Source organism: Coregonus clupeaformis, chromosome 27, assembly GCF_020615455.1.
Source record: "Coregonus clupeaformis isolate EN_2021a chromosome 27, ASM2061545v1, whole genome shotgun sequence".
Lineage (NCBI taxonomy): Eukaryota > Metazoa > Chordata > Actinopteri > Salmoniformes > Salmonidae > Coregonus > Coregonus clupeaformis.
This window is the reverse complement of record NC_059218.1, coordinates 26291745-26317710: the sequence shown is the minus strand read 5'-3', so window position 1 is coordinate 26317710 and position 25966 is coordinate 26291745. Positions and strand designations below refer to the sequence as shown.

The 25966-nt window shown below is 42.7% G+C and overlaps 2 protein-coding genes across 4 annotated transcripts in view; one reads left to right on the top strand and one right to left on the bottom strand.

The window, feature by feature from the left end:
* Positions 1 to 13446, top strand: part of LOC121541685 (astrotactin-2-like) — a 532790-nt gene extending 519344 nt beyond the window's left edge. The window contains exons 21-23 of the mRNA XM_041850922.2: positions 6255 to 6355; positions 6655 to 6838; positions 12141 to 13446. Of these exons, the coding sequence (XP_041706856.1) occupies positions 6255 to 6355; positions 6655 to 6838; positions 12141 to 12378 (523 nt within the window). The 3' untranslated portion in view covers positions 12379 to 13446. The remainder of the gene's footprint in view (positions 1 to 6254; positions 6356 to 6654; positions 6839 to 12140) is intronic.
* A 5408-nt stretch (positions 13447 to 18854) lies between these two features.
* The window catches only part of LOC121541684 (pappalysin-1-like), a 136830-nt gene continuing 129718 nt past the window's right edge, over positions 18855 to 25966 (bottom strand). For all 3 annotated transcript variants that reach the window (XM_041850919.2, XM_041850920.2, XM_041850921.2), the window contains exon 22: positions 18855 to 22316. In XM_041850919.2, the coding sequence (XP_041706853.1) occupies positions 22212 to 22316 (105 nt within the window). In that variant the 3' untranslated portion in view covers positions 18855 to 22211. The remainder of the gene's footprint in view (positions 22317 to 25966) is intronic.

The following is a 25966-nucleotide window of genomic DNA, read 5'->3' as shown; positions in this document are numbered from 1 at the left end:
CACACACTGTATATATATTTTCTATTGTGTTATTGACTGTATATTTTTGTTTATCCCATGTGTAACTCTGAGTTGTTGTTGTTTTTATCGCACTGCTTTGCTTTATCTTGGCCAGGTCGCAGTTGTAAATGAGAACTTGTTCTCAACTGGCCTACCTGGTTAAATAAAGGTGAAAAAAATATTTTAAAAGTCTCTGTTCGCAGCAGGGCCACTTATGGAACATTCATGTGGACTCAGTCTCCATGTGGACTCAGCTGGTTTCATTTCATCTCTTCACATTCCCACTAATAGGCTTTTATTTTTACTCTATCTTGATACTCACCCAAGACAAGAACTCAACTAAGTGAATCCCCTTTGCAAAATGAAACCCCTTCAAAGTTTACTAACAGCTGTCCATGGTAACCCTAAAGTGTTCTCCGCTAACCCTAATGCGATGTACGGTTGTCTATACCCCTCACACATGCTTAAGTGAGGGACTCAAGGCTGTACTTATGTCTGTCCATAAATTAAGGAGTGCTTCAACTGCTGAACATATTAGTATGTGTCAGTGGGTTCAGACGTGTGCATGCAACTGATTGACCTGCCACAGTGTGTGTGTGTTTCCTCCTTGCATGTCCTCAGTGCTGCTTAATGTGTTATGGTTCTGAGTCTTTATGACTAATTGTCACGTCTATAGAAGGATTAGGAGTGGTCTGTCTGTCTGTCTATTTGCTAACCGGCCCAGACTATGAGCACCAGACAGACCCTGGTCAATGGCTCCAGTCTCCTCCAGTTTCTGTGTGACAAAAATACAATGTTGGTCAGTTGGTTGGTTGTGATGCTCGTTATTCACCATGACCACGTTTTCCTCCATTGCAAAAGGCCTCATGACAAACGGAACAATAACGGAAACAATAACACTAGCATCCACCACTTCCACCCTGGTGAGACCAAAATATGTGCCGCCCGCCTAATACGAGCCAGCTGTGTTCTGGCTGGAGGGAATTAAAACATGGCCTATACAAATCCCATTGCCAAAGGGAGTACAGACACTCAGGGAAAGTATGTGGTGCTGGCCGGGTGATATTTGTCAAGTCATACTTGTTTAGGAAAGATGCAAAAATTACAACAATGCCATTGGTTAACAAGGAGGGCTTTTTTGTGGTAATTGAAAATACTGAACTCATGAAAGTGTGGTCAGAAAATGATGAGGTCAACTGGGTTAGAACGAGCTGCGAGTCAGACGGAGAACAATGTACAGTGGGGTAAAAAAGTATTTAGTCAGCCACCAATTGTGCAAGTTCTCCCACTTAAAAAGATGAGAGAGGCCTGTAATTTTCATCATAGGTACACGTCAACTATGACAGACAAATTGAGGAAAAAAAATCCAGAAAATCACATTGTAGGATTTTTTATGAATTTATTTGCAAATTATGGTGGAAAATAAGTATTTGGTCACCTACAAACAAGCAAGATTTCTGTCTCTCACAGACCTGTAACTTCTTCTTTAAGAGGCTCCTCTGTCCTCCACTCGTTACCTGTATTAATGGCACCTGTTTGAACTTGTTATCAGTATAAAAGACACCTGTCCACAACCTCAAACAGTCACACTCCAAACTCCACTATGGCCAAGACCAAAGAGCTGTCAAAGGACACCAGAAACAAAATTGTAGACCTGCACCAGGCTGGGAAGACTGAATCTGCAATAGGTAAGCAGCTTGGTTTGAAGAAATCAACTGTGGGAGCAATTATTAGGAAATGGAAGACATACAAGACCACTGATAATCTCCCTCGATCTGGGGCTCCACGCAAGATCTCACCCCGTGGGGTCAAAATGATCACAAGAATGGTGAGCAAAAATCCCAGAACCACACGGGGGGACCTAGTGAATGACCTGCAGAGAGCTGGGACCAAAGTAACAAAGCCTACCATCAGTAACACACTACGCCGCCAGGGACTCAAATCCTGCAGTGCCAGACGTGTCCCCCTGCTTAAGCCAGTACATGTCCAGGCCCGTCTGAAGTTTGCTAGAGTGCATTTGGATGATCCAGAAGAGGATTGGGAGAATGTCATATGGTCAGATGAAACCAAAATAGAACTTTTTGGTAAAAACTCAACTCGTCGTGTTTGGAGGACAAAGAATGCTGAGTTGCATCCAAAGAACACCATACCTACTGTGAAGCATGGGGGGTGGAAACATCATGCTTTGGGGCTGTTTTTCTGCAAAGGGACCAGGACGACTGATCCGTGTAAAGGAAAGAATGAATGGGGCCATGTATCGTGAGATTTTGAGTGAAAACCTCCTTCCATCAGCAAGGGCATTGAAGATGAAACGTGTCTGGGTCTTTCAGCATGACAATGATCCCAAACACACCGCCCGGGCAACGAAGGAGTGGCTTCGTAAGAAGCATTTCAAGGTCCTGGAGTGGCCTAGCCAGTCTCCAGATCTCAACCCCATAGAAAATCTTTGGAGGGAGTTGAAAGTCCGTGTTGCCCAGCGACAGCTCCAAAACATCACTGCTCTAGAGGAGATCTGCATGGAGCAATGGGCCAAAATACCAGCAACAGTGTGTGAAAACCTTGTGAAGACTTACAGAAAACGTTTGACCTGTGTCATTGCCAACAAAGGGTATATAACAAAGTATTGAGAAACTTTTGTTATTGACCAAATACTTATTTTCCACCATAATTTGCAAATAAATTCATTAAAAATCCTACAATGTGATTTTCTAGATTTTTTTTCCTCATTTTGTCTGTCATAGTTGACGTTTACCTATGATGAAAATTACAGGCCTCTCTCATCTTTTTAAGTGGGAGAACTTGCACAATTGGTGGCTGACTAAATACAATTATCCTATCAGAAGCTTCTAAAGCCATGACATCATTTTCTGGAATTTTCCAAACTGTTTAAAGGCACAGTCAACTTAGTGTATGTAAACTTTTGACCCACTGGAATTGTGATACAATTAATTATAAGTTAAATAATCTGTCTGTAAACAATTGTTGGAAAAGTTACTTGTGTCATGCACAAAATAGATGTCATAACCGATTTGCCAAAACTATAGTGTGTTAACAAGACATTTGTGGAGTGGTTGAAAAACAAGTTTTAATGACTCCAACCTAGTGTATGTAAACTTCCGACTTCAACTGTACAAACAACCAAGTAGCAGCCAGACAGCCTTGGAGCGGAGCGATGGATAGAACGGGAGGAAAAGACAAAGGGAATCAGAGAGGCAAGACAGATAGATACTGTGAGAGATGGATGGACGGAGAGAGCAAGAGAGAGAGAGAGGGATTGTGTGGAGGGTTGGGTGTATGTTGCCAGTATGTTACCCTCTGTTTTTACATTCTCGTGGCAAGCCAGACCACAGCGCTCTCTTTGTTCTCCCAGGCGATCCTTATCAATGCCAGTGGTGAAGCCTGCTACCGCAGACTCCCAGTCTATCCACTCACACTCCACTCAGCTGCACTGTGGGTAACAGGCCCATTCATCCAGATCCAGCTAGCGCATCTGATCGGCCATCTTGGATCTTGGATGGGAGTCTGATCAACAGGCTTTGTATGCCTGACTGTAGTGTTAACATCACTACGGGGAAGAAAGCAGCCAAAATACCTTTTGTGGTCATCTTTGGGGAAAAAACACAAAGGCTAGAGAAAGTTTCTGTTGTAGTCTCCTTTCACTATAATAATGAGAGCTTTTGTCCCACTGTTGGTCTTTGAGAGGCTTAATTTCAGAGTGGGGGTTTTAATATAGAATAGCACTGTGATTAAGCTGCGGAGCAAAGTACCTGTCTTCGATGCCAACCACTTAAACAACCAAAAACAGCAACGCGCTGGCAAGCTGCGTTATTATTCTAGATGAATAACAAGATCGGACAAACTATGCGAACAATGTCTTAACAGGCTGCATTACAAACAAAACAATCAGTTGGTGGTATTAAAACACAGGCTCTTCAAACAAAAGGCAGACTTACAGAAAGCAAGACATTAAAATGGGGCTCTGCCAGTGAAATAGCATTGCGAAACAGTGGAAGGAAAATGCATGATAGACCATATGACCAAAAGTATGTGGACACCTGCTCGTCGAACATCTCATTCCAAAATCATGGCCATTAAAATGGACTTGGTCCCCCCTTTGCTGCTATAACAGTCTCCACTCTTCTGGGAAGGCTTTCCACTAGATATTGGAATATTGCTGTGAGGACTTGCTTCCATTCAGCCACAAGAACATTAGTGAGGTCAAGCACTGATGTTGGGGAATTAGGCCTGGCTCGCAGTCGGCGTTCCAATTCATCTCAAAGGTGTTCGATGGGGTTGAGGTCAGCACTCTGTGCAGGCCAGTCAAGTTGTTCCACACGTTCTCGACAAACCATTTCTGTATGGACATCGCTTTGTGCATGGGGGGCATTGTCATGCTGAAACAGGAAAGGACCTTCCACAAAGTTGAAAAACAGTCCCAGACCATTATTCCTCTATGCATTCGGGCAAGTAGCGTTCTCCTGGCATCCGCCAAACCCAGATTCTTCCGTCGAACTGCCAGATGGTGAAGCGTGATTCATCACTCCAGAGAACGCGTTTCCACTGCTCCAGAGTCCAATGGCGGTGAGCTTTACATCACTCCAGCCAACGCTTGGCATTGCGCATGGTGATCTTAGGCTTGTGTGCGGAAACCCATTTCATGAAGCTCCCGACAAACAGTTATTGTGCTGACATTGCTTCCAGAGGCAGTTAGTGTTGTGAGTGTTAGTTAGTGAGTGTTGCAACCGAGGACAGACCATTTTTACTCACTACACGCTACAGCACTCAGCGGTCCCGTTCTGTGAGCATGTGTGGCCTACCACTTCGCAGCTGAGCCGTTGTTGCTCCTAGACGTTTCCACTTCACAATAACAGCACTTACAGTTGACCTGGGCAGCTCTAACATGGCAGAAATTTGACGAACTGACTTGTTGGAAAGGTGGCATCCTATGAAGGTGCCACATTGAAAGTCACTGAGCTCTTTAGTAAGACCATTCTACTGGCAGTGTTTGTCTATGGAGATTGCATGGCGGTTTGCTCAATTTTATACACCTGTCAGCAACGGGTGTGGCTGAAATAGCCGAATCCACTAATTTGAAGGGGTGTCCACATACTTTGTATATATAGTGTATTTGTTGTTTTGCATTTTCAATCATGAACAATATTCATTTTCACTGATGTATTCTTCTGGACAAACCGTCCTATTCCCATCGGTTTTGCAGTTTAGATAATGGTCAATTTTGATGATTCACAGAAATGAGTTTAAAAAAACAGTCAGTCCAAATATTTTTTTTTTTTAGAACATTACTTTGTTTTCATTCATCTTCCCCAACACACTTTTATCGATGAGCCACCATTTCAACTTAAAGTATAGACCCTAGAAATAGAATGCAAAGATTAACAAGTACTGCTTGACTTTATCCATGCCAATGGACCATCAAGGTATGGTTAATTTGGGATTGTCCAATCAGCTCTGGCTGGACATTCCAGCATCCTTACATGCACATATCCATTTATGCACGTTGGTAGTTCATGTCTCATTGACAGCCATCATCTCTCTAAAAGCTACTCCTATGAGACAGACTGGACGACCTACAGTACAGCACTTCACAGGAGACCATCTCTCCAATGATCTAGCAGCACCCTATGACATCAGGGAGCAACATGGCTGTACTGTACTAGCCACTGCCACTGGGAGGTCCTGGGGTACTCTAGGTACTCTGAGGCCTTAATATATGAGCAGGAACTCCGTCGTCAGAGGAAGTTAGAGTTCCATTTACGGGAGCTATTAGGTGTTTTGGCAGTGCTGCCAACAAGCTGGTCTGTCCTCTGCTGTAGCTTCACCTACCAGGCAGGGCCACTTACTGACCTAATGGAATCCCATGGAATCCTCACCCGCTCCTGAGTCCTGGGTCCTGACCTGGCTCTGAGTTGTGGCTTTTTTCAAACAGAGTTCAGGGGCTGTCAACATTGGCTTATAGAAATGCTGTGCAAAGTGTAGGAAACAGGTACACTGGGTAAACTCTGTACATCTAGCTTTGAAAGGAGGTTGGGATGGGATGGCTGGAGCAACATAGGTTTTTTTTCAGTGTCAAGTGGCCTGTTTCTTTTGAGCTCCTTTGTTTTCACTCATACGGTAAGAGTACATATGAATGTGGTTTTAAAAAGGTTGTTAATTGTTGTAGACATATTAAAGATGTCAGCTCTAATATTATTTATATTCTTTGTTTATTCTCTCTCTTTCTCTTTCTCTCTCAGGTTCACTCTATATGCTGTGGATAGTCGAGGGAGTCGTTCAGAGTCTACCTTCGTCTCAGTGCGGACCTCTTGTCCCATGGTAGACGACAGCAGAGCAGAAGGTACTCCTTCTCACACTCCCCTTTCACACTTCATTTTCTCTTGCTATACTCTGTCCATCCCAAAACCTTTACACATCCATCCCTATCTCTCTCCAATAGACAATATCACTTTTTTATTCTTATTTTATTTATTTATTCTAGCACCAGAGTTATCACCATCACCTAGGTTTTACTTGTGATAGTGATCTTGGGTTGACTTGCCCACCTTAATTTGATATCCTTATCCCAAGATCACCTGTGTCTTTCAAATGAGTGTCTTCCAAATGACTTCTCCCCTCTTCGTCCTCCTCCTGTGTCAGAGATAGCAGACAAGGTGTACAACCTGTACAATGGCTACACCAGCGGCAAGGAGCAGCAGACGGCCTACAACACTCTGATGGAGATTCCCCCTCCGCTGCTTTACAGGGTGCAGCACCACTACAACTCCCACTATGAGAAGTTTGGAGACTTCGTCTGGCGGAGCGAAGACGAGCTGGGACCCAGGTAAGGCTTGGAAAGGCTTGGACACTTCTCAGGTGTCACTGTGATTCTGGTGTCCCCACAACATCTGGTGTCACTTTTTGCTTGGCATCAGTGTCACTTCAAATGTCATCTTCCGCTGTCTGTGTGGGAAGTATCTTAGAAAATGGTGACATGTTGTTTTCTGTGTCCAAAGGTTCCTTGCTGTGGCGCAGATAAAATATTTCATTTGTAACAGATTCTCCCATTGGCCCACAGATTTCAAGTATAAGTCACAGTCTACCTAATTGGTCCAGATACTTAATCTGTTACTAAGTTTACCTATTTGAGCTAGCAGAACTGCAGTGTTTATGATCATGAAGTAAAAAGGCAATAATCACTAACATTCTCAAGAATGTCTTGGGGTTCTAGGCAGCCTTTGCCAAAAAACCCATGATCGTTTTCACCATCATCTTCAGTTTTCTGAAATGTTGAATCTTTCCATTCCAGTGGATTTGAGAACGGTCGCCTTCCAACCCTGTAACATGAAGTTGTTTTTACAGAAGTCTCATATATCAAGTCAATAATTTGAATGTGTTGGTTACTATAACTCCATTGTTTCTTCATCCATCTTCAAAAAGGTGGATCATGCCTGTAGACACACGTAGACATACACACACCTAACATGTGCATGTATTCATACCCTCACAGACGTGCACCACACACATATACGTAAGCACACAGACACACATGCACACACATGCATGTAAAAACACACACGCACACATACACTCTCTCTCTCACACACACATACACACACACGTGCAAACCACACGAACACACAAACACCCTGGTCAGCAGTAATTTTGGACAGCAAAATATTGGTTTAGGCTTTCACTGCAAATCCAGGCCCATAAAACCAATCATGAACAGGTTTGTTCCATTGGAGTACCATCTTATAAGGACATAAATCTCATTAAATAATCCACACGCCATATATTTTCATTTACTCAAGTTCATCAGATGTTTTTATTTCCTCTCATTTACCTTTTTATCAGATTATGGACCCAATTGGTGACTGGACAAGTGCTAAATCTACAAATTACAGCCTTATTATTACAAGGGAGCCTAGGGCGTAGCCAATGGTCTTGGGCACATGGAATGGGAGTGGCCCGGTGTTGGCAGTTCACGAGTGTTGCGGTTAATAGGGACTGCACTGTTTGTGTATAGTGTGGAATACTCATTCATAAAACCAACTTCTCTGGTTACCCGTAAAGGCCTGAAGCCCCCAGTAAACACAGGAATGATTTCATAACCACGTCAGGAAAGCGTTGCTCCGATTCCCCGGGCTAGGACTCTTTACCCACACAGAGCTGGAGGACTAGACTGAACCCAAGGGCTCCTTTCAATCCAACCTGCACTGGCGTATTTGCGGTTTTGTTTTCTACAAGTGTTTTCTAATAGTTTGCAGGGGTCTCCTGGAGCCAATGAGAAGCCGTTTTTTCCTGTGAATGATTACCCAATCAACCAATTGAGAAGCCTATATTTCTCATGATTAGCCAGTCAACTGATTGCTTACTGTTTAATTTGGAGTTAACCCACAAGCTCCCTAAACTCAATAAAAGCTTAAACTTTTGAATCATATGATTGATAAGCATACAAATGCTCAGTTGACCTGAAAAGACCAGGGAAAATATATCGTATGAGGGCTGAATCCAAGGCATTTGGATGACTGACAGTGTACTGTTATTTACTCCCTGAAATTGGCAGGGCAGGGCCTTGTTGGGTTATGTGCACATGACATTCACTTCTGACATTCGCATCAATCAGGGTAAGATTTCACATCAAACGCTTTAAGATTATACAGGGATTGATGTGAGATTTGCATAAGATTTATGAGATGCGTTTACGACTTCATGTGTGTCCTCAGAATGGGCAGTGTAATGTATTTGCTATCTGTTGTTATGGGGGTTCAATGGGGTTCAATACACATTGGGCTGGTAGTGTCTGGCTCGCTCTCCTTTAGATGATAGCACTCAAGACCAGGCATTATCTACTGGGACTGCCTGGGGATCCAGGGTATCACCAAACTAATGGCATTCATGTCATACCAGGCATGTGTGTGCACGCAAACACATACACACACACACACACACACACACACACACACACACATACCCAGACCTCCACTCGCTGCAATTATCCATTATGGTGGTCTTCCAGCCTTACAGGGCTAGAATAGAGATTACGTTTATAGACAGATGTAGACAATGCATGTGTCATACTCATCTTGAGTGGTTGGCACTTAGAACTGAAGGGTACTACAGACACGTACAAATGGTATATCCTTTTCTCTCTACCAATTCAACGTCCTGGTACAGCATTTTTTCAATATAGCATAAAAGGCTAAAATAACTTTTGAATGTCCAAATCTATAAACACTTCTATGTACAGTATGTGGTCTGTTTATGTGTTGGTTTGTTTGATAACTATTGTCATTAACAGTTATTTAACTCTTACATAACGAAGGTATAGATGTCCCCATTGACTTTTGAAGATTAGGGCATTTGGGTTTTCCTGTCTTTGCATGCTTCTGTAAGCAGAAGCCGAGTTGTGCAATCAGCCTTTTTTAAGTGTTTCTTTGGGGAAGCGAATTGGTAAGGTCAGCTTTGACTATGAGGTTACATACTTGTTTCGAATTACAGCCCCTATGCCAAACACCACTCTTACGCCAAGCCAAACACTACATTTGACAGTCAACGAACACTAACTAAACTTTCAAGTCCATTTCCTCCTCGTTCTCATAAAGATTTCCTGCTGACCCCCGCCTCGGTCTGCCCCCCGAAACAGACCACCCCCGACAAAGCAGTTTTATGTGAATAGACACAGGGGACATTAGCATGAAATGGAGATGGAAAAACTACCGGCTGAAAAAAAGAAAATATTTGGACAGACTCCAGGTTAGGACTCCAGCAGTTCAATAGTTTTGCGATGATGGCAACATTGGGTTTAAAGTTTCAGGCCCCGTGTTTTGTTTTGTCCACATCCATTGCCTGGAAGCGCTCTCCGGCAGCCATAAATAATATCATACATTTGGAAAAAGTTTGTCTTAAAGGAAGATTATGTTTTTTCTTTATTCTGTGATTTGGAAAGGGAAGGTGGCTTTTGCGGGGACCGAGGGGGAGATTAGGGAGTATGTCGGACTCCTGAAGAAGGCATTTGGATGACTGACAGTGTAGGATTATTTACTGCCTGAAATTGGCAGCGCAGGGCCTTGTTGGGTTAATATATGAGCCGGCTCTATTAGTGGTGCCTTTTTAAAAGGTAACAGTGTGGCTAAGTGAAATGTGAGCACTCAGCATTTACTCACTATGTCAGGAGATCTGAGAGACTGACGGAGTTACACTGAGACCCAGCCACCGACCGCTAGCATTGTAGCATTGTAGCATTGTCACAGTCAGCTCTTACAGTCGCACAACCGCACATATTTCTTGCTCTCGCCATACTCTACATGTACTGTACAGTGTGTTTATATCGATGCATTAGGTAAATTGTGCTCAATGTTATTGTATGTCTTTATGCAGGTTGTTTTTCTGCTTTGGTTTCCATACAGATATAGGATCTTAATTTGAGCCAGTTTGCTACAGCAGGAAAATAATCCTGCAGCAAGAGGAAATGTGAATTATTATGTGGATTATAATTAATGGGCATTTTTTTAGGTGTTGATACATTTTTCGTAAGGAAAAATCAAGTCTGAAAATGTCAAAGTAGAAATTACAAACCTCAAATACACTGCAAGTTTTACATTTCCTGCATTGCAGGAAAGGTCTTCTGCAACAGGGTGATCAAATTAAGACCCTACATCTGTATGTATTCATATTCAGTCATTTCTGCTGTAGCAACAGTTTCGCACAAATCTTGAGTGTTTTATTCTCTTGGAAAGGTGCTATTGGCTTACGTTACTCTATTGTATTTATTGGATGAAACAAATGGGTTCTATTCACAATTGTATGATCATCTTACACCATCCTGATAAGATAAATGAATACAGCTGGAACCAAACAGAAAGGGCTGCCTCTCTGGTACTGTATCTTTAGGACTTTGTGAGTTATGATCTCCAATATGAACCTCTCTTGATGAATATGTAGGCATTATTAACCCCCAGTCTTCAATTCACCCTCTTGCACGAGGCCCACTTGCTCATATGTTTGGTGTTATGTTGTTCTAGGCAGTGGAATTTGAAGAAAGAAAGAAGGAAAAAAGGTTGCCCTTTTTCTAACAAGCAAGTGAAAAGGTTGTCTGTGCTCCTAGCTTAACCAAAGACTGATGCTGATGCTTAACAGACACCCACTTCTCCAAACAAATGGAAAATGCCTCTATCTATTTTTGATATTTGTATCTGTTCATTTCAACCTAACAACATTCAAGACACATCACACAGAAGAGGTGAGAATGAAGTATGTGAGAATGTCGAGTACTGTAAAGGAATGAGTCCAAGTGTGTTTGTGTGTGCACATGTGTGCGTGCGCACTGTGTGCGCTGCCTGTGTGTGTGTGTGTGCGCGTGCATGCACGCTTACAGCAGTTTATCTGCCTGTCCTGTCTACCTTGAGCTGGCCTCTAACATACCCCCCTCTCGCCAGCGACATGAGCAGGCTGCCAACACACACTGGAGACAGACCTCCTCTCTACTCTAGTCTGGAATTCAATCAAACCTGCTCTGCAACTAACCCACACTGCAGATACACATGAATGAACCTGTTCGTTTTCTAGACTGCTGTTGAATAATTATTCGAGAAAATAATAGTTACAAGTTAATGTGCAGGTAAAGTAGTTTGCCAAGTTCCTGCAGTGGTGGCGGTGATGAGGAGGAGGAGGAGGAGGATGATGATGATGTTGGTGGTGGTGATGATGAGGATGGGGGCACGGGGCGTGGCTAATTATATACACTACGGTACAATACTTGCCTTATTGGTCCATTTGCATGGATATTCTTTAATTATTGCTGCCACATTACCCAACCTGACAAAAACACACACACATCACAGGCTGCCATAGCAGTGCCCCTGGAGCAAATAGGGCCTTGCTTAAGGGCACAATGGCAGTAGATAGTATATAGGATGTTGAAGCCTCCAGTTGCCGGCTCACTCCCTGCTAATTTCTCCCCAGCCAGCTCGGGGATTCGAACAGGCAATCCTCTGGTTACCCTGTTATTACTGAGCTGTAAAGGGTGAAGTGCTACCGGTATTTAAATCACCATGAAGAAGAAAAAAAATGAAAAAAATGACAACACTGCTGATGCTGACATTAATACTAATGATGACTGTTATGCATCTCTCCCCCCCTAGAAAAGCCCACCTGATCCTGCGCAGGGTGGAAAGGATCAGCCGGTACTGCCGTGCCCTGCTCCGCAGCGCCTACATCCAGAGCCGCACCGACACCATGGCCTACATGTTCTGTCGCAGCGAGGAGGTTCAGCCCCCTAGCAGCGTGTGGCACGGCTCCCTGCAAGAGACCCGCACCGCCTGCATGGAGAAACTGATCTCAGTACAGCGCAACACATACGGCAACGCCAAGCTCCGATGAGACAGGCCGCGAGACGACACCACGACAGCCTCCTCCTCCTTGCTTCTGGTCTCTCCACTGACTGGTGTTTTTCCAAACCAGGAGAGCCCTGAAACCTCAACCCGACTGTACATTGTTAGAAGAATTACTGTCAAACGCCCTCAAATCCTTTTTTGAAATTAGAAGAATTTGCTAAGAACAGCTTGAAGAGGAAAGACGTTTTGGATATACATGCCAGTGACTACTGACCACTACTATCAATGAGGAGCGGTGTGAGCATGTAAATTATCATTCAACCCAAAGCAAATTGGTTAGCAAAAAAATACTGAATGTAATATTGCAGTTTCTCATGGTGCTTCGACTCTGGAAGCTTACCAGGGAAACAAACAAACAAACAAAAAACAACTCCCTGTATGTCTCTCCTCTTGGCTGGAGCGACGGGAAGTACACCATTAAGAGTGGTATTGGCATTTAGGTTTTATTTTGTTCATTTGTAATACTTGCGCATATCACCACTTTAACAATGCTTTATATTCTTTTTACAGCAGACAACATAGTGTTTATAATGAAGACTACAAAGAAATCATTCGAGCTGGACTGTGATGTTATCAGCTGTATCGTACGGTGTGTGAGTAACGCTTGGCAGTTAGAAAAGTCCTTAACTAGCCATGTTTCATTTTCTGTTTGTTTGTTTGTGGCTGTTTATCTCCTCACATGTTGACAGACGTGGAGAGCTCCGAAACCGCAGGGAAAACACATCTTTAGTCCATTAATATGGTCATCTGGTAAACAAAGGTGAAGAAAAGAGAAAAGCAAACATTTTTATAGGAAAATCTTTTAAAGAATTTCAAAAGTTTATGCTAAATGTATGGATTGTTTGATTGTATGGATCTTTTAGGATCCCTTCCTTCAAGGAAACTTTTACTTGACTTTCCATCGCTCAATAGCGATGGAAATAAAAAACCAACTCATTGTTTTTTAATTGATTTTCATTTCATGTTATATCAATTGTGATAGTAAATTATTATATTGTAAATATGAAGTTGTAAATAACATATGTATTATTATGTGGCTTTGATTGTCTTTTTTCGAAAGAATGTGAAATATTAAATACTATATCACAAGCATCAGCATTCTTTTCCACAGTAAGGAGAAAGTAGCTCTGTTCAACCAATTGATTCACATCTGCAGCATAGGCTACACTACAGTCCATGGGTTGGAGAGAAATTGAAAGATTATAATGAACCCAAAACACATGCATTCTCTGATGGAATTATTCAAATACAACAGCTGCAAATGTGAACTTGTATGTAATGTCCCTCAGGATTACATGTGAACACTTTCCTACAACAGCTAGCCCTTCACTCTGCTTATGGTAGGTAAGTAACAACATGCACAGGAGGTTTTCTACCGTCATTACTGACCCTTTATACTAGTGGACCTCGTACAAAATATTTACATTCATTTCCAAGGGGTAAAATCTCTCGCTCTCTGTGTGTGTGCTGGGAAACATTCTCTTTTTCCATCTCCACGCCACAAACTATTCCTTTACACTCCAGTCTCTTTCCACTCATGCAACATTAACTGTGCTTTAAGAATCAGTAGCCTGATGTTCATTCTCGCAAATTAGGTCGTTAATGTCACTGGGGTGCCAAGAACAGCGCTCAGGTTTCCATGTCAAGGAATGAAGGCCCTAAATTTGAATTCACACTTCATTCATTACTACTGTTTTGATAGTAGCTTTAACATTTTCATATCCATAAAATCTAATTGAGGATGTCCAGGTGAGTAACACTTCAATGCATTTTAAGGTAAACATCAGGGGGTCATACAATGCAAGGTTTGTAGTATTATCTCTAGGAAATTGGCTATCTACGTCATCTATAATATTAGACAAGGTTATCATGAGCCATGTAAGGGAAAATGTCAGGTTATATGTAGAAACTGATCTTTAAAAAAATAATGTTTTGGAAACTTGTAAAGGAGAAATTGACAACACTGCCTTGGCTTACGTTCACTTAACCAGTGTTTTATTTCTACACAATACATGACAGGGAAATGAACATGATAGTCATCTTGAATGAGGATCCACCCTTATGAAAATATAGTACACATCATCAGACACCTGCTTGCCATGTATCAGAGCACCGGAAATATAATACAGAGAGAGAGAGAGAGAGAGAGAGAGAAGGGTATTGATGGGTACCTTTACAGTTCTAAATCCAAGGAAAAGGTGGAAAGAGTAAGCAAATATCTGTGGTATAGAGGAAGGATAGGTGAGGTGGTGTTTGGTTGGTGCCATTCATTCCATGAGGGTGAGTTCAAGCGCAATGGTGTTCACTGTTATGCAACGGGTGAGTCTAATCCTGGATGCTGATTGGTTAAAACAGCATTCCAGCCGTTGTCTATTCCACAAGTTACTACCGGCTAAAGCTATGGCATTAGAATGCCTATTTACTCTGTTCCATCTCACTGCGCAATCCATTGTCTCATCAGCCCAGCCAGGCAATTTATAAACTTGATCTCCACTGTGAAAAGCATCTAGACATTATCTCCCATTTCTTTTAGACTTGCATTTGGTTTTCAACAGTGGAGATTTGTATAAATCTTGCTATCTGTCTCTCCGACATTTGCAACATTGTTTCAATATTGAAATTCGACCTCCAGCTGTCCCATAGTAATAACGTGTCGGCAGTCAGGATGAGACAGACAGGCTGACAGCTTTTCTCAGCCAGGCGAAATCATGAATCAGCTGGCATAATTTTTATGGATATATACAAAGAAATGTCAATAGAAAGCAGGTCAAACGAAACGAAATGCAGCTAGTTTGCAGTCTTTCCAGCTTCAGTTTGAAGTGATTGTGTTAGCTGTGTTGTTGGCTAGCTCCTCAAACAACAGTGTCCTGACGAGAGAGCACATTTTCGATGCCAGGCGAAATCACGCATCATTAGCTCTTAGATTTGTGTCGGGACTATATCTCGTGGAAGGATGAAATAGTATGAATAAATTCATCAAAATAAAGTTTTTTATGAAAATATGCCAATCATTATTTGAATATGTTGGTAACCCGTTGTATAAAAGTGATAATGCCCTCGAAGCCGGTGTTTGGAGGATATAGTGGCACAAGACCCGTGCCAATATATCCTCCAAACACCGGCTTCTCTGGCATTATCACTTAATTAGAATCCTCCAAGTCTGATAGTAAGAATGTGTTGTAACATGATATTCTCTTCAAATGAATGCTTTCCTCTAGTTTTGTTTGTTTTCTCTCCCAAATTTTAGTATTTTCAACTGACTGATCCGAGACCCAGAAACTGACCACATTACGCTTTATTCATCTTGACAACAAATAAATTACGTTTGACTTCGTATATAACTTTTTTAAGACAATTGACAACAGTGTTTGTATAAAGCCTTTGTTGTGAAGCATTATGGTATTGTATTATTTTGAACTTTCAGGTGGTACGTCGATGGTACACAATGCACAATGTATCTTTCTTATATTGCCTCTGATAAAAACCCAAGAGCTACCCCAAACAGATACATGGTTTTGCCAATACAGTCATCATAGAATATAATTATTTACATCTTAAAATATATATGCTGAACAATCGGGTACGAAACATTGCAATAATACCACTAGATATCCACATAATATGTATATACTAGATTTGATACTTTTCCACTTAGAAAAGGACCATTCATTTTTCATTTCTGTGCGCGGGAATAAGAAATAAACACAAGTGGACCATTCTTTAATCAAGAGCCTGTGAGAGGTACTTGATGAGTGAAGTTTACAAAGAAAACTAAAATAAGAACATGATGGCACATCAGTGTTTTTTCCACAACGGTCTGTCCACAAACTCAAGGGCTACAGCCAGACACCTCTAGGCTACCACTGTCTCCATAGCTTCCCATGGGTTATGGTGGGATGCCACAGCGGCTGAAAGGCTACTGCTTTTAGCAAAGCTAGCTAACGTCACAGAATTTCAACTGTTTACTCATGGCTGGTATGTACAGTGGGGAAAAAAAGTATTTAGTCAGCCACCAATTGTGCAAGTTCTCCCACTTAAAAAGATGAGAGAGGCCTGTAATTTTCATCATAGGTACACGTCAACTATGACAGACAAATTGAGATTTTTTTTATCCAGAAAATCACATTGTAGGATTTTTTATGAATTTATTTGCAAATTATGGTGGAAAATAAGTATTTGGTCAATAACAAAAGTTTCTCAATACTTTGTTATATACCCTTTGTTGGCAATGACACAGGTCAAACGTTTTCTGTAAGTCTTCACAAGGTTTTCACACACTGGTATTTTGGCCCATTCCTCCATGCAGATCTCCTCTAGAGCAGTGATGTTTTGGGGCTGTCGCTGGGCAACACGGACTTTCAACTCCCTCCAAAGATTTTCTATGGGGTTGAGATCTGGAGACTGGCTAGGCCACTCCAGGACCTTGAAATGCTTCTTACGAAGCCACTCCTTCGTTGCCCGGGCGGTGTGTTTGGGATCATTGTCATGCTGAAAGACCCAGCCACGTTTCATCTTCAATGCCCTTGCTGATGGAAGGAGGTTTTCACTCAAAATCTCACGATACATGGCCCCATTCATTCTTTCCTTTACACGGATCAGTCGTCCTGGTCCCTTTGCAGAAAAACAGCCCTAAAGCATGATGTTTCCACCCCCATGCTTCACAGTAGGTATGGTGTTCTTTGGATGCAACTCAGCATTCTTTGTCCTCCAAACATGACGAGTTGAGTTTTTACCAAAAAGTTATATTTTGGTTTCATCTGACCATATGACATTCTCCCAATCCTCTTCTGGATCATCCAAATGCACTCTAGCAAACTTCAGACGGGCCTGGACATGTACTGGCTTAAGCAGGGGGGACACGTCTGGCACTGCAGGATTTGAGTCCCTGGCGGCATAGTGTGTTACTGATTGTAGGCTTTTACTTTGGTCCCAGCTCTCTGCAGGTCATTCACTAGGTCCCCCCGTGTGGTTCTGGGATTCTTGTGATCATTTTGACCACGGGGTGAGATCTTGCGTGGAGCCCCAGATCGAGGGAGATTATCAGTGGTCTTGTATGTCTTCCATTTCCTAATAATTGCTCCCACAGTTGATTTCTTCAAACCAAGCTGCTTACCTATTGCAGATTCAGTCTTCCCAGCCTGGTGCAGGTCTACAATTTTGTTTCTGGTGTCCTTTGACAGCTCTTTGGTCTTGGCCATAGTGGAGTTTGGAGTGTGACTGTTTGAGGTTGTGGACAGGTGACTTTTATACTGATAACAAGTTCAAACAGGTGCCATTAATACAGGTAACGAGTGGAGGACAGAGGAGCCTCTTAAAGAAGAAGTTACAGGTCTGTGAGAGCCAGAAATCTTGCTTGTTTGTAGGTGACCAAATACTTATTTTCCACCATAATTTGCAAATAAATTCATAAAAAATCCTACAATGTGATTTTCTGGAAAAAAGTTTCTCAATTTGTCTGTCATAGTTGACATGTACCTATGGTGAAAATTACAGGCCTCTCTCATCTTTTTAAGTGGGATAACTTGCACAATTGGTGGCTGACTAAATACTTTTTTTCCCCACTGTAGCTAGTTTGGATTTGAGAGAATCACCTCCCGTTCACAATAAGATGGAGTATAAGAAGTGATGTCTACTGTATGTAAAGACATTGAAGCGGACTCTCTGCTATGTATTTCAAATGTTCAATTATTTTACTCCTTTGGTCTGAGAGTGAAGGACAGGGCAGTCCCTCAGCCTGCTGCACTAGGGCTCATATGTTAGGAAGTCTTCCAATTCTCCCTCCTCCCTGCTCTTCCATGCGGCCCACCTCACCTCCATGGCACTCCCTATCCGACCTGACCGCTATGCCAGCCTGCCGCTTCTTCTTCCTGACAGTGACGGATGGCCCGGAGTGTCAGGAGGGGAGTGCCGCAGGGAACAGCCACCACCTCCAGGAGAAAGTCAGACTCATCGGCCCCGGCCCGCTTCCAGTCAGCCCTGGCCCAGGAGCAGCTCTGTGTGTACACAGTTTTTACACCTGGACAAATACCCAGGCCCGCCAGGAAAAGCAGCCCACCTCCACCCATCCCACCCCTTTCCCTGCTCTACCCCCTCTATCATCACCCCACCTGGAGCACCACCGGCTGCCTGACCACTCCTCCCCCTCCTCCGGTAGCCCTCAGAGTTCATTGAGTATGGATCCAACTACTTCAACATGATATAGGTTCTCCCCTTAGAGCAAGTTTGGCTTACGTTTGAAGAGTTATCGAATAAAATAAAATGTGGAAAATGACAGTACATTCTGGATTTGTAATATAGAAATAAAAAAATTGATACTTGTGCACTGCATAAACCTGTGGCGAATCCTCTTGGACGACAGTAGCGTCTATCTACCCCAGTGACCAATGAGACAAAGACCTTGACCAGCGCTTTGTGACAACGAAATTGTGACAGAAATAAAATGACAATTAAGGAAGAGAAAAAAACGTTTTTAACACAACCAATATGTCTGTTTATAAGAGCAATGTAAAAAATAATTTACATGAACATTAAATATAACTTAAAAAAGTATAACACTCTCAATAAATAGTTCTACTATTTACACCATTGCGCAAAAATCACTAAATACCAACATATAGAAGCAGCAAACATTACAGGCATGAGGTACAGCAAAGGTATCCTGTGGTGGCTTACAGTAGCGAGGTGATGTTCTCGTATACAAAACATCACATCTGAAACTTCATTTCATAACATCCTGGCTTTATGGCTTTGGAACAGTACCTTGTCCAATACAGAGAACACATCAGAAGACTAAAGCCAGACCATACAGCATGGGCTGTGTCCAGGTTGACACAGAAGCAGTCACATTCTGTAGAGACTGTCATATCCCTCTCTCGGAGAGTCACTGTTTCTGGTCTCCGGACTTTGTAATGACATTGATGAGGATGATGACACAAGACAGTGTCGAAGACAGGAGCTCTAGATAAGTGAAAGAAAGAGGGGGTGAAAGAGATGACAGGTCATCAGCCTGTAATGTTTGTCCAGTTTGAGGATGAAGGGAGGGTCCAATGGCAAGATAACCCTTAAATAAATCCATGGATGGCTTTTTACAAATCCTGTGGGAGTGTTGGCAGGTGATGATGATCCACAGTACGGTTGTTGGCTTTGTGTAGTGATTGCTGTTCAATCTCTCCCTACTGGTAATATCTCTAATGAAAGCAGCAGTATTTGAAGTATTATTACATACCATTTGATTATATCAACATAATACAGTTAACTTTACCTGGGCTATATATTGTATAAAGTGTTAAATGCACAATTGTCGAAGCTGATGTAGGCTATATAACAATGAATGTAGTCTCCACAGTTTCGTCACTCAGGTTTTTAAAGTCTTTAAAATCTGCAACTTTCTAGTCCCTTTTTTTTTGGTAGTTTCTTCACACTCATCTGTTCTCCTTGACGTTCCATGGTTTCCATGCCACCATTTGCATCAAATACATAAGATGGTGGATTACACAAACCATGGAGCAAAAATAAAAGTTTGTCTCCTAACCAGGAGGAACACAAAATACATAAATGCTTACATATCATGTATAATATTTCAAAACGTGTACATCTGACTTTTTTAGATTGGAACCTACATAATATAGCCTTGATACAATAATATCGTAATCATATGATAATGGATACGAGTGGGAATACAACGATGCTAATCACAGGAAAGCTAATAGTAATAGCATAGGAGTGTCAAATGACAAAAACATCATACACTTTTTCAAATCACCTTTCTGACAATAGCAGCTTCTAAACGTTTTGACATATATTTTTCTTCTTAAAAGGCAACCTAAAAGTGCAGTAACTGAGGTAAATAATACAAATACTGATGAAATATTACGACATTATGTAAAAATGAAACATAAATGAGAAAAATTTCAACAGGAGAACAATTGTAAAGTTTTTTTTTTTTTTCAAAAAGCAGTTTTACACTGAAAATGTCATATTTACATTGTACATTTGACGTTGAAATGTCTCCCTACTTTACTGTGTGACGTGGTATTGTCCTACTATCTCTCTACTCAGTCTGTATCTATGATGACCTGTGATTGGTCAGAACTGAAAGGTGTATGGGAATATTCTGGAATGCCTTATAGCAGCCTATCTTGAGGAGTCAAAGGGACCATCCCATTGGTCCATACCAGATGAGAGAGTTTAAGGGTTCTATTCAAGGGCATATACTGTACTACTACTACTGCTGTTCTAAACGCTACTTGTTGACAACGAATACATCCAAATGTCTATACTAAAATGAGGAAAGCCTCCATGTTGTTTGTATGTGTATGTACTATTGAACTAAGCCTATTGAAGTCAAGGCTATGCTATGCCGCTGAAAACCGTTTGAGGATATAGTTGTGAATGAACATTGACTACATTGACGAGGTTATAACTGTGTTTTCATTGTCAATCAAATTCTTGAAGTCATTATAAATTCAGTAATATGTATTGACTATTTGTATTGAGTCAACATTGCTTTTGGGGAAAATGTTCTGGTATATTCTCTGATAGGTTATTTATCTATGAAGTCTTAGGCCTATTGGACTGCATAAACCAAAGGATATAGAAATGGAAATGTGAGGTGTTTTGTTTTCTGAGGATAGACGTCAACATTATGGGGCTATTGCAACTGTATTTTTTCTCTACTAACCGTTTGCAATGTTGCAGGAGTGTTTATTCTAGGTTTGAGTTGAGTGTACTGTACATGCAGATATAAGTGTCCACTAATGCATGGTGTTAGGAGGTAAGCATTAAGGCAGACGGGGCTGGCTCCGTCCAACCTCACTGGGTAGTAATAGTATGCAGTCGGTCATATGGCAAAGTAGCAGCAAAAGTAGTAGCAGCAGCAGCCATACTAACACGCATATATATATATTTTTTTGCATTGCAATTTGTCTTCATTTCATGTGATATCACTTCCTGTAATATGTTAGAACTATTGAGATAGACTTCTCTGGTTTGAATCTCTTTATCAATATGGCCGCCTATATCACCACCAACTCCTTATCTTTCATATTTCACATCTGTGTAAGAGCAGAGCTTCTAAGCCTGTGATATATGAAGAAAAATAAAACGCATTTCCATCAAGAGAAGGCAGAGGGCACGAACTGTCAGCCTGATCCCTGTGCTGTGCTGTCTCCAGGAATGGCACTCTCACCAGCTCTGGAGCAATACAACATGAGGGTACGTCAAGTGTGTTCATACTATCAGTTATTTTGGCAATAGTCCTTCTGTCTGTCATTCAGTGCCACCATTGATGACTTCAGTATACCCTCCGAGCCCCACAAAGAAAGATTCCATATGTTGTGGATAACGTTTCTCACTTTCTTTTGGGGGTGGGGGGGTCTGAAAGAAAATCACATGAGATTGTATGGCATTAAATGGATATGGAAGCTGGCACAAAACTGAACAAAAGGCATGCTATCCAGGCTTGGTTTGTTTTGGGTAAAAAAAATTATATGTCGTTCATTCCAAAATAAAATTGTATTTGTGTTTTCTTTTTTTCTCTTGCTGTAGATGTTTTGGTGGTTGGTGACTTTGCAGATTCTTTCCTTTCTTTGAGAAATGGGTTTTCCGTTATAGCCTATCTAGTCTGGTTTGTTCATCTTTCCCAATGTGGAGAAGTAGGAAGCAGGTGTCTGTTAGGGGGGTGCAGTATGGGTGGAGAGCTACTCCTGTAAAGCAGCATGTGGAGGAGATTAGGGGGAGGAAGGGGACGGCTGGTCGCCTTCGGTCCCAGTCCAGGTGTGGGTGGTTTTGGGGCGAGGGTCCGGTGGGGGGCAAGGTCGGTCACCCCAGGGAGTGGACGTGCTCGTCTTTCCTGTTCTCTGCAGCTTTGGGGTCTCGGCAGGCACAGTCTTCCCGTATGTCACAGGTCATGGGGAATGGGATTACCTGGAGGGGACACACAGAGACACATACAATGTTAAATCTATAAACAAAGACAAAGACAATTAAATCTCTATAAATAATAATTGGTTGTTATAGGATTCGTACATACGTAGTGTTAACGATGTCTATAGTATTATTATAGTAGTATAATAGTCTGTAATAGTCTGTATTACATTTATCCAGGGTTCCAACACTTTTAGGAAGACTGTGGCAGTGTAAGAGTGCTGATACATTCCTAAAGAGCCATTAACAACAGTGGTAATAGTGTCAGATGCCTCAGCGTCAACTCCACTAGCAGGAAACGTCGCTTGACAAACACGAGCCAACTGCTGCTATCCAATCCCGTCGCGGTATGTGGAGGAGTACTACGAGTGTTGTGAAGTGTCAATCCTCCATGAAGTGACGTGTGCCCAGAAACACATTCGAAATAGACCCTGCCTACCATAGGCCGCAGCCAGTGTGTAGAGTTTGACGTCACAGGCGTGCATCGGCGGTGCGTCAGCGGCACCAGCTGCTGCTGTGTTGCCTCTCCAAGGGCCTGCTTCAGCTGTTTGGGTACACACAATGCATCCCCAGTCGCTCGAAACTAGGAACACATGTGTCTCCAGCCAGCGCCTGGCGGATTCAGACCAGAGTACGTCTTTATTCTGCATTTGGGTGTGCTGCTTGTGTCTCGTTTTCCTATTAGGGTTCTAAGTGGTGGCTTTGACAGAAGGGCCAGAGTAGTGACGGTATAGAAACGTTGGCTACCGCAACAAATAAAGCAGCAATGGGGTAACAAATAAACTGAGTCATTAGGAAAGACTAGGCCTATTAGCTAGCACAATTAGGAAGGCTGTTGGCTGGTATGGGATGACTTCAGACTTCAGCAGTCAGTGTCTCATCCTCCTTTTATCTGAAAATTGAATTGTTTGTTGTTATGGCAACATACTGTACAACAAAACCCTGACTACGGTAATAACATCAAATTCACTAAGTCATGGGCCAACACAAGTAGCTAGTTTATTGGCTGGTATGAAGGACATCCAGCACAGAACAGTAGAGGACAGCAAAGAACAGCAAAAGGGCAAGATTCTTCAGAACATCATTGGTCAGAGGATCCCTTGAGAGTCGAGACATTCCCCTATGGCCGCCAATGTCATGGTAACCCTGGGTGGTATATACAGTGCAGTACAGTACATAACTTACATCCAGGGAAGCCCACCAATAGCCTGGCTGGGACTCGGGCCTTCAGGGCCATTGGGGGCATGTAGAGTAGACATTGGGGCACTGGGGCTGAAAGAGGGAGAGTGCACCAGTGGCTGAGGCACGATGACGCAGGTCCGTCTTTGAAATAGGGTATTAAACCAAGTTGTTTGTGAGAGGGATTTCCTAATGGGCGAGGGTTGGGCGGCCAACGCCAGGCTCGTCTGAGAAAACGGGCCCTCCATGTGATGACTTTACAAGCACAGGCCGGACACACTTCAGAAACAGCTGTCAATCGCATGAACAGGGTTTCCTCTGTGCCTCTTTAGAACCAGGCATGGGGCAAAAAACACCCCACTCCAATTTCCTCCTCCTCCTCCTCCTGTCTGCTTCACACTTTCTCTCTCTCCCTCTCTCTGTCAGTTTAGCCACCATTCTCTCTCTACTCTCCCTCTCTCCCACAATCCTATCACCACACCCTTTCCTCCCTCCCTCTTCCCTCTCCCTCTGTGTGAGTATCTCTCTATCTGGTCGAGAGAGATGGTGGGTGTCAAATTTGATATGGGTTCCTGTGACCTTGACCTCCAGGGTGGCTGGACCAGCTGCCACATCTGGCCCTGATCGGGGCTCTCAGAGGGTGGCCGGGAACGGGGGCTGAGTGGGGGCCAGGGGCCCCGTGGATGTCCCAGGGCCAGGCGATGGGCCAAGGAGGACACCCACAGCAACATGAAAGCCCCTGTGAAAGAGTAGGCACATCAGAGCCCATGACCCCCACCTCCAGAAACAGGCCAGAATCATGCCAGACATTTATTTCGTATTATTTTATATTGTATTTTATTGTATATAAAATCAAATAAAACATGTATTCTTTCTTAAAACTGCATTGTTGGTTAAGGGCTTGTAAGTAAGCATTTCACTGTAAGGTCTACACCTGTTGTATTCGGCGCATGTGAAAAAAAATGTTTTATTTGATTTGATGCTCAGGGGAGGAAAGTGTTTCAGTGGTTGGGAGGCTGTGGAAGGGGAGGACTACTATCACACTTGTGTGCACAAACACACACACATAATACAATTTTACACACACACACACACAATTAACAACAACAAGACACCCGGCCCTGTTCATTGGGTAACACATTCAATTGATAACAAAACATAATATGTATCGTTATATAAGCTACATTCTTCCTAACAGTCCTAAGTGGCTTATTTAGAGATCATGAAAAAAGGGAATCTCACATCTGAAATCAAGCTTTGTTTTGGTATTTAAACACATTGACTGTAATGATCACCTCTCTGTATCATTATTATTCACATAACCTCAACTCCTATGAACACAGGCAAGCTGATAAAACACACCAGCACTAATTGTGTTATTCCAATGAGAACCGCTGGTGATCACTCGTCACTGCACACAGATACATGTTTTTATAACAACAAACACAGGAGAGAGGGAGATAGAGGGGGAGAAAGGGGAAGGGAGAAAGTATACATGGAAGAGGGAGAGAGCGGAGAGAGCACGAAAGACCAAAAGGGAGAGATAAAGAGAGAAAGTGAAAGAGAGTGCATGCAAGAGAGAGAATTAGCAAGAGTGAGAGAAATAAAGTGAGATAAATAAAGAAAGAGAGTGAGAGAAATAAAGAAAGAGAAAGAATGAATCAAAGAGAAAGAATGTTCCAATGAGAGAGAGAAGGGCAGGTTTTGACTTCGCTAGCGCCCGGCACTCGACGTGAGCAAACAGCCAAGGCTCCTAAACCTGCGGGGAGCGTGATTCCCCTGGAGAGTTACTATCTTTGCTCAGCTGTGGAGAACCCCCCTCCCCATCTTCCCACCTCCCAGAAGCTTGTTTTGTTCAACAACCCCCTCCATACCTCCATCCTACTCTCCCCCACACCTGGTCCGCACCATGCCTCCTCTCTTCCCCCTTTAAGACCAGTATTAAAGAAAACTATTTGGAAGGCCTGAACTGCTCGTTTAAGGATGGGGTTTTATTGCTGTAAACATTGCGTGGCAGCACAGGCATACGTTGATAATTAAGTCTTATAAAAAAGGCAGGTACCTAACCAACACTTAATGCTTGCCGACCAGAATTATCCTGTGCTGCTCCACTGCTGGACACTGGCCCTGGGCCCCCACCATTGCTTCTCTTCCCTTAATTGCCTTGGCAGGGTCTTGGCACAGGGAGCCGAAGTCAAACTCAGTTGCCCTCAGACATTTAAAAATAAGAGCTGTTGATGCAGCACACTCTCTACATGCAGTTAGCCAATATACGCTGTGACCGCGGTGAAACTGAATGGGGCATGATAGGGCTGGATGCCCAAGGACTTGAGAGCACAAGATGGTTTAATCAAAGACACTTCAGTGATGCTCAGAGCTTCCATTGAGAAAGAAACTGACAGCAGTCTATTGCTTCTGAGCACTGGTTCACAGTAGAACTGCCCAGGTAGTTGTGTTCTCCGCAATCATGT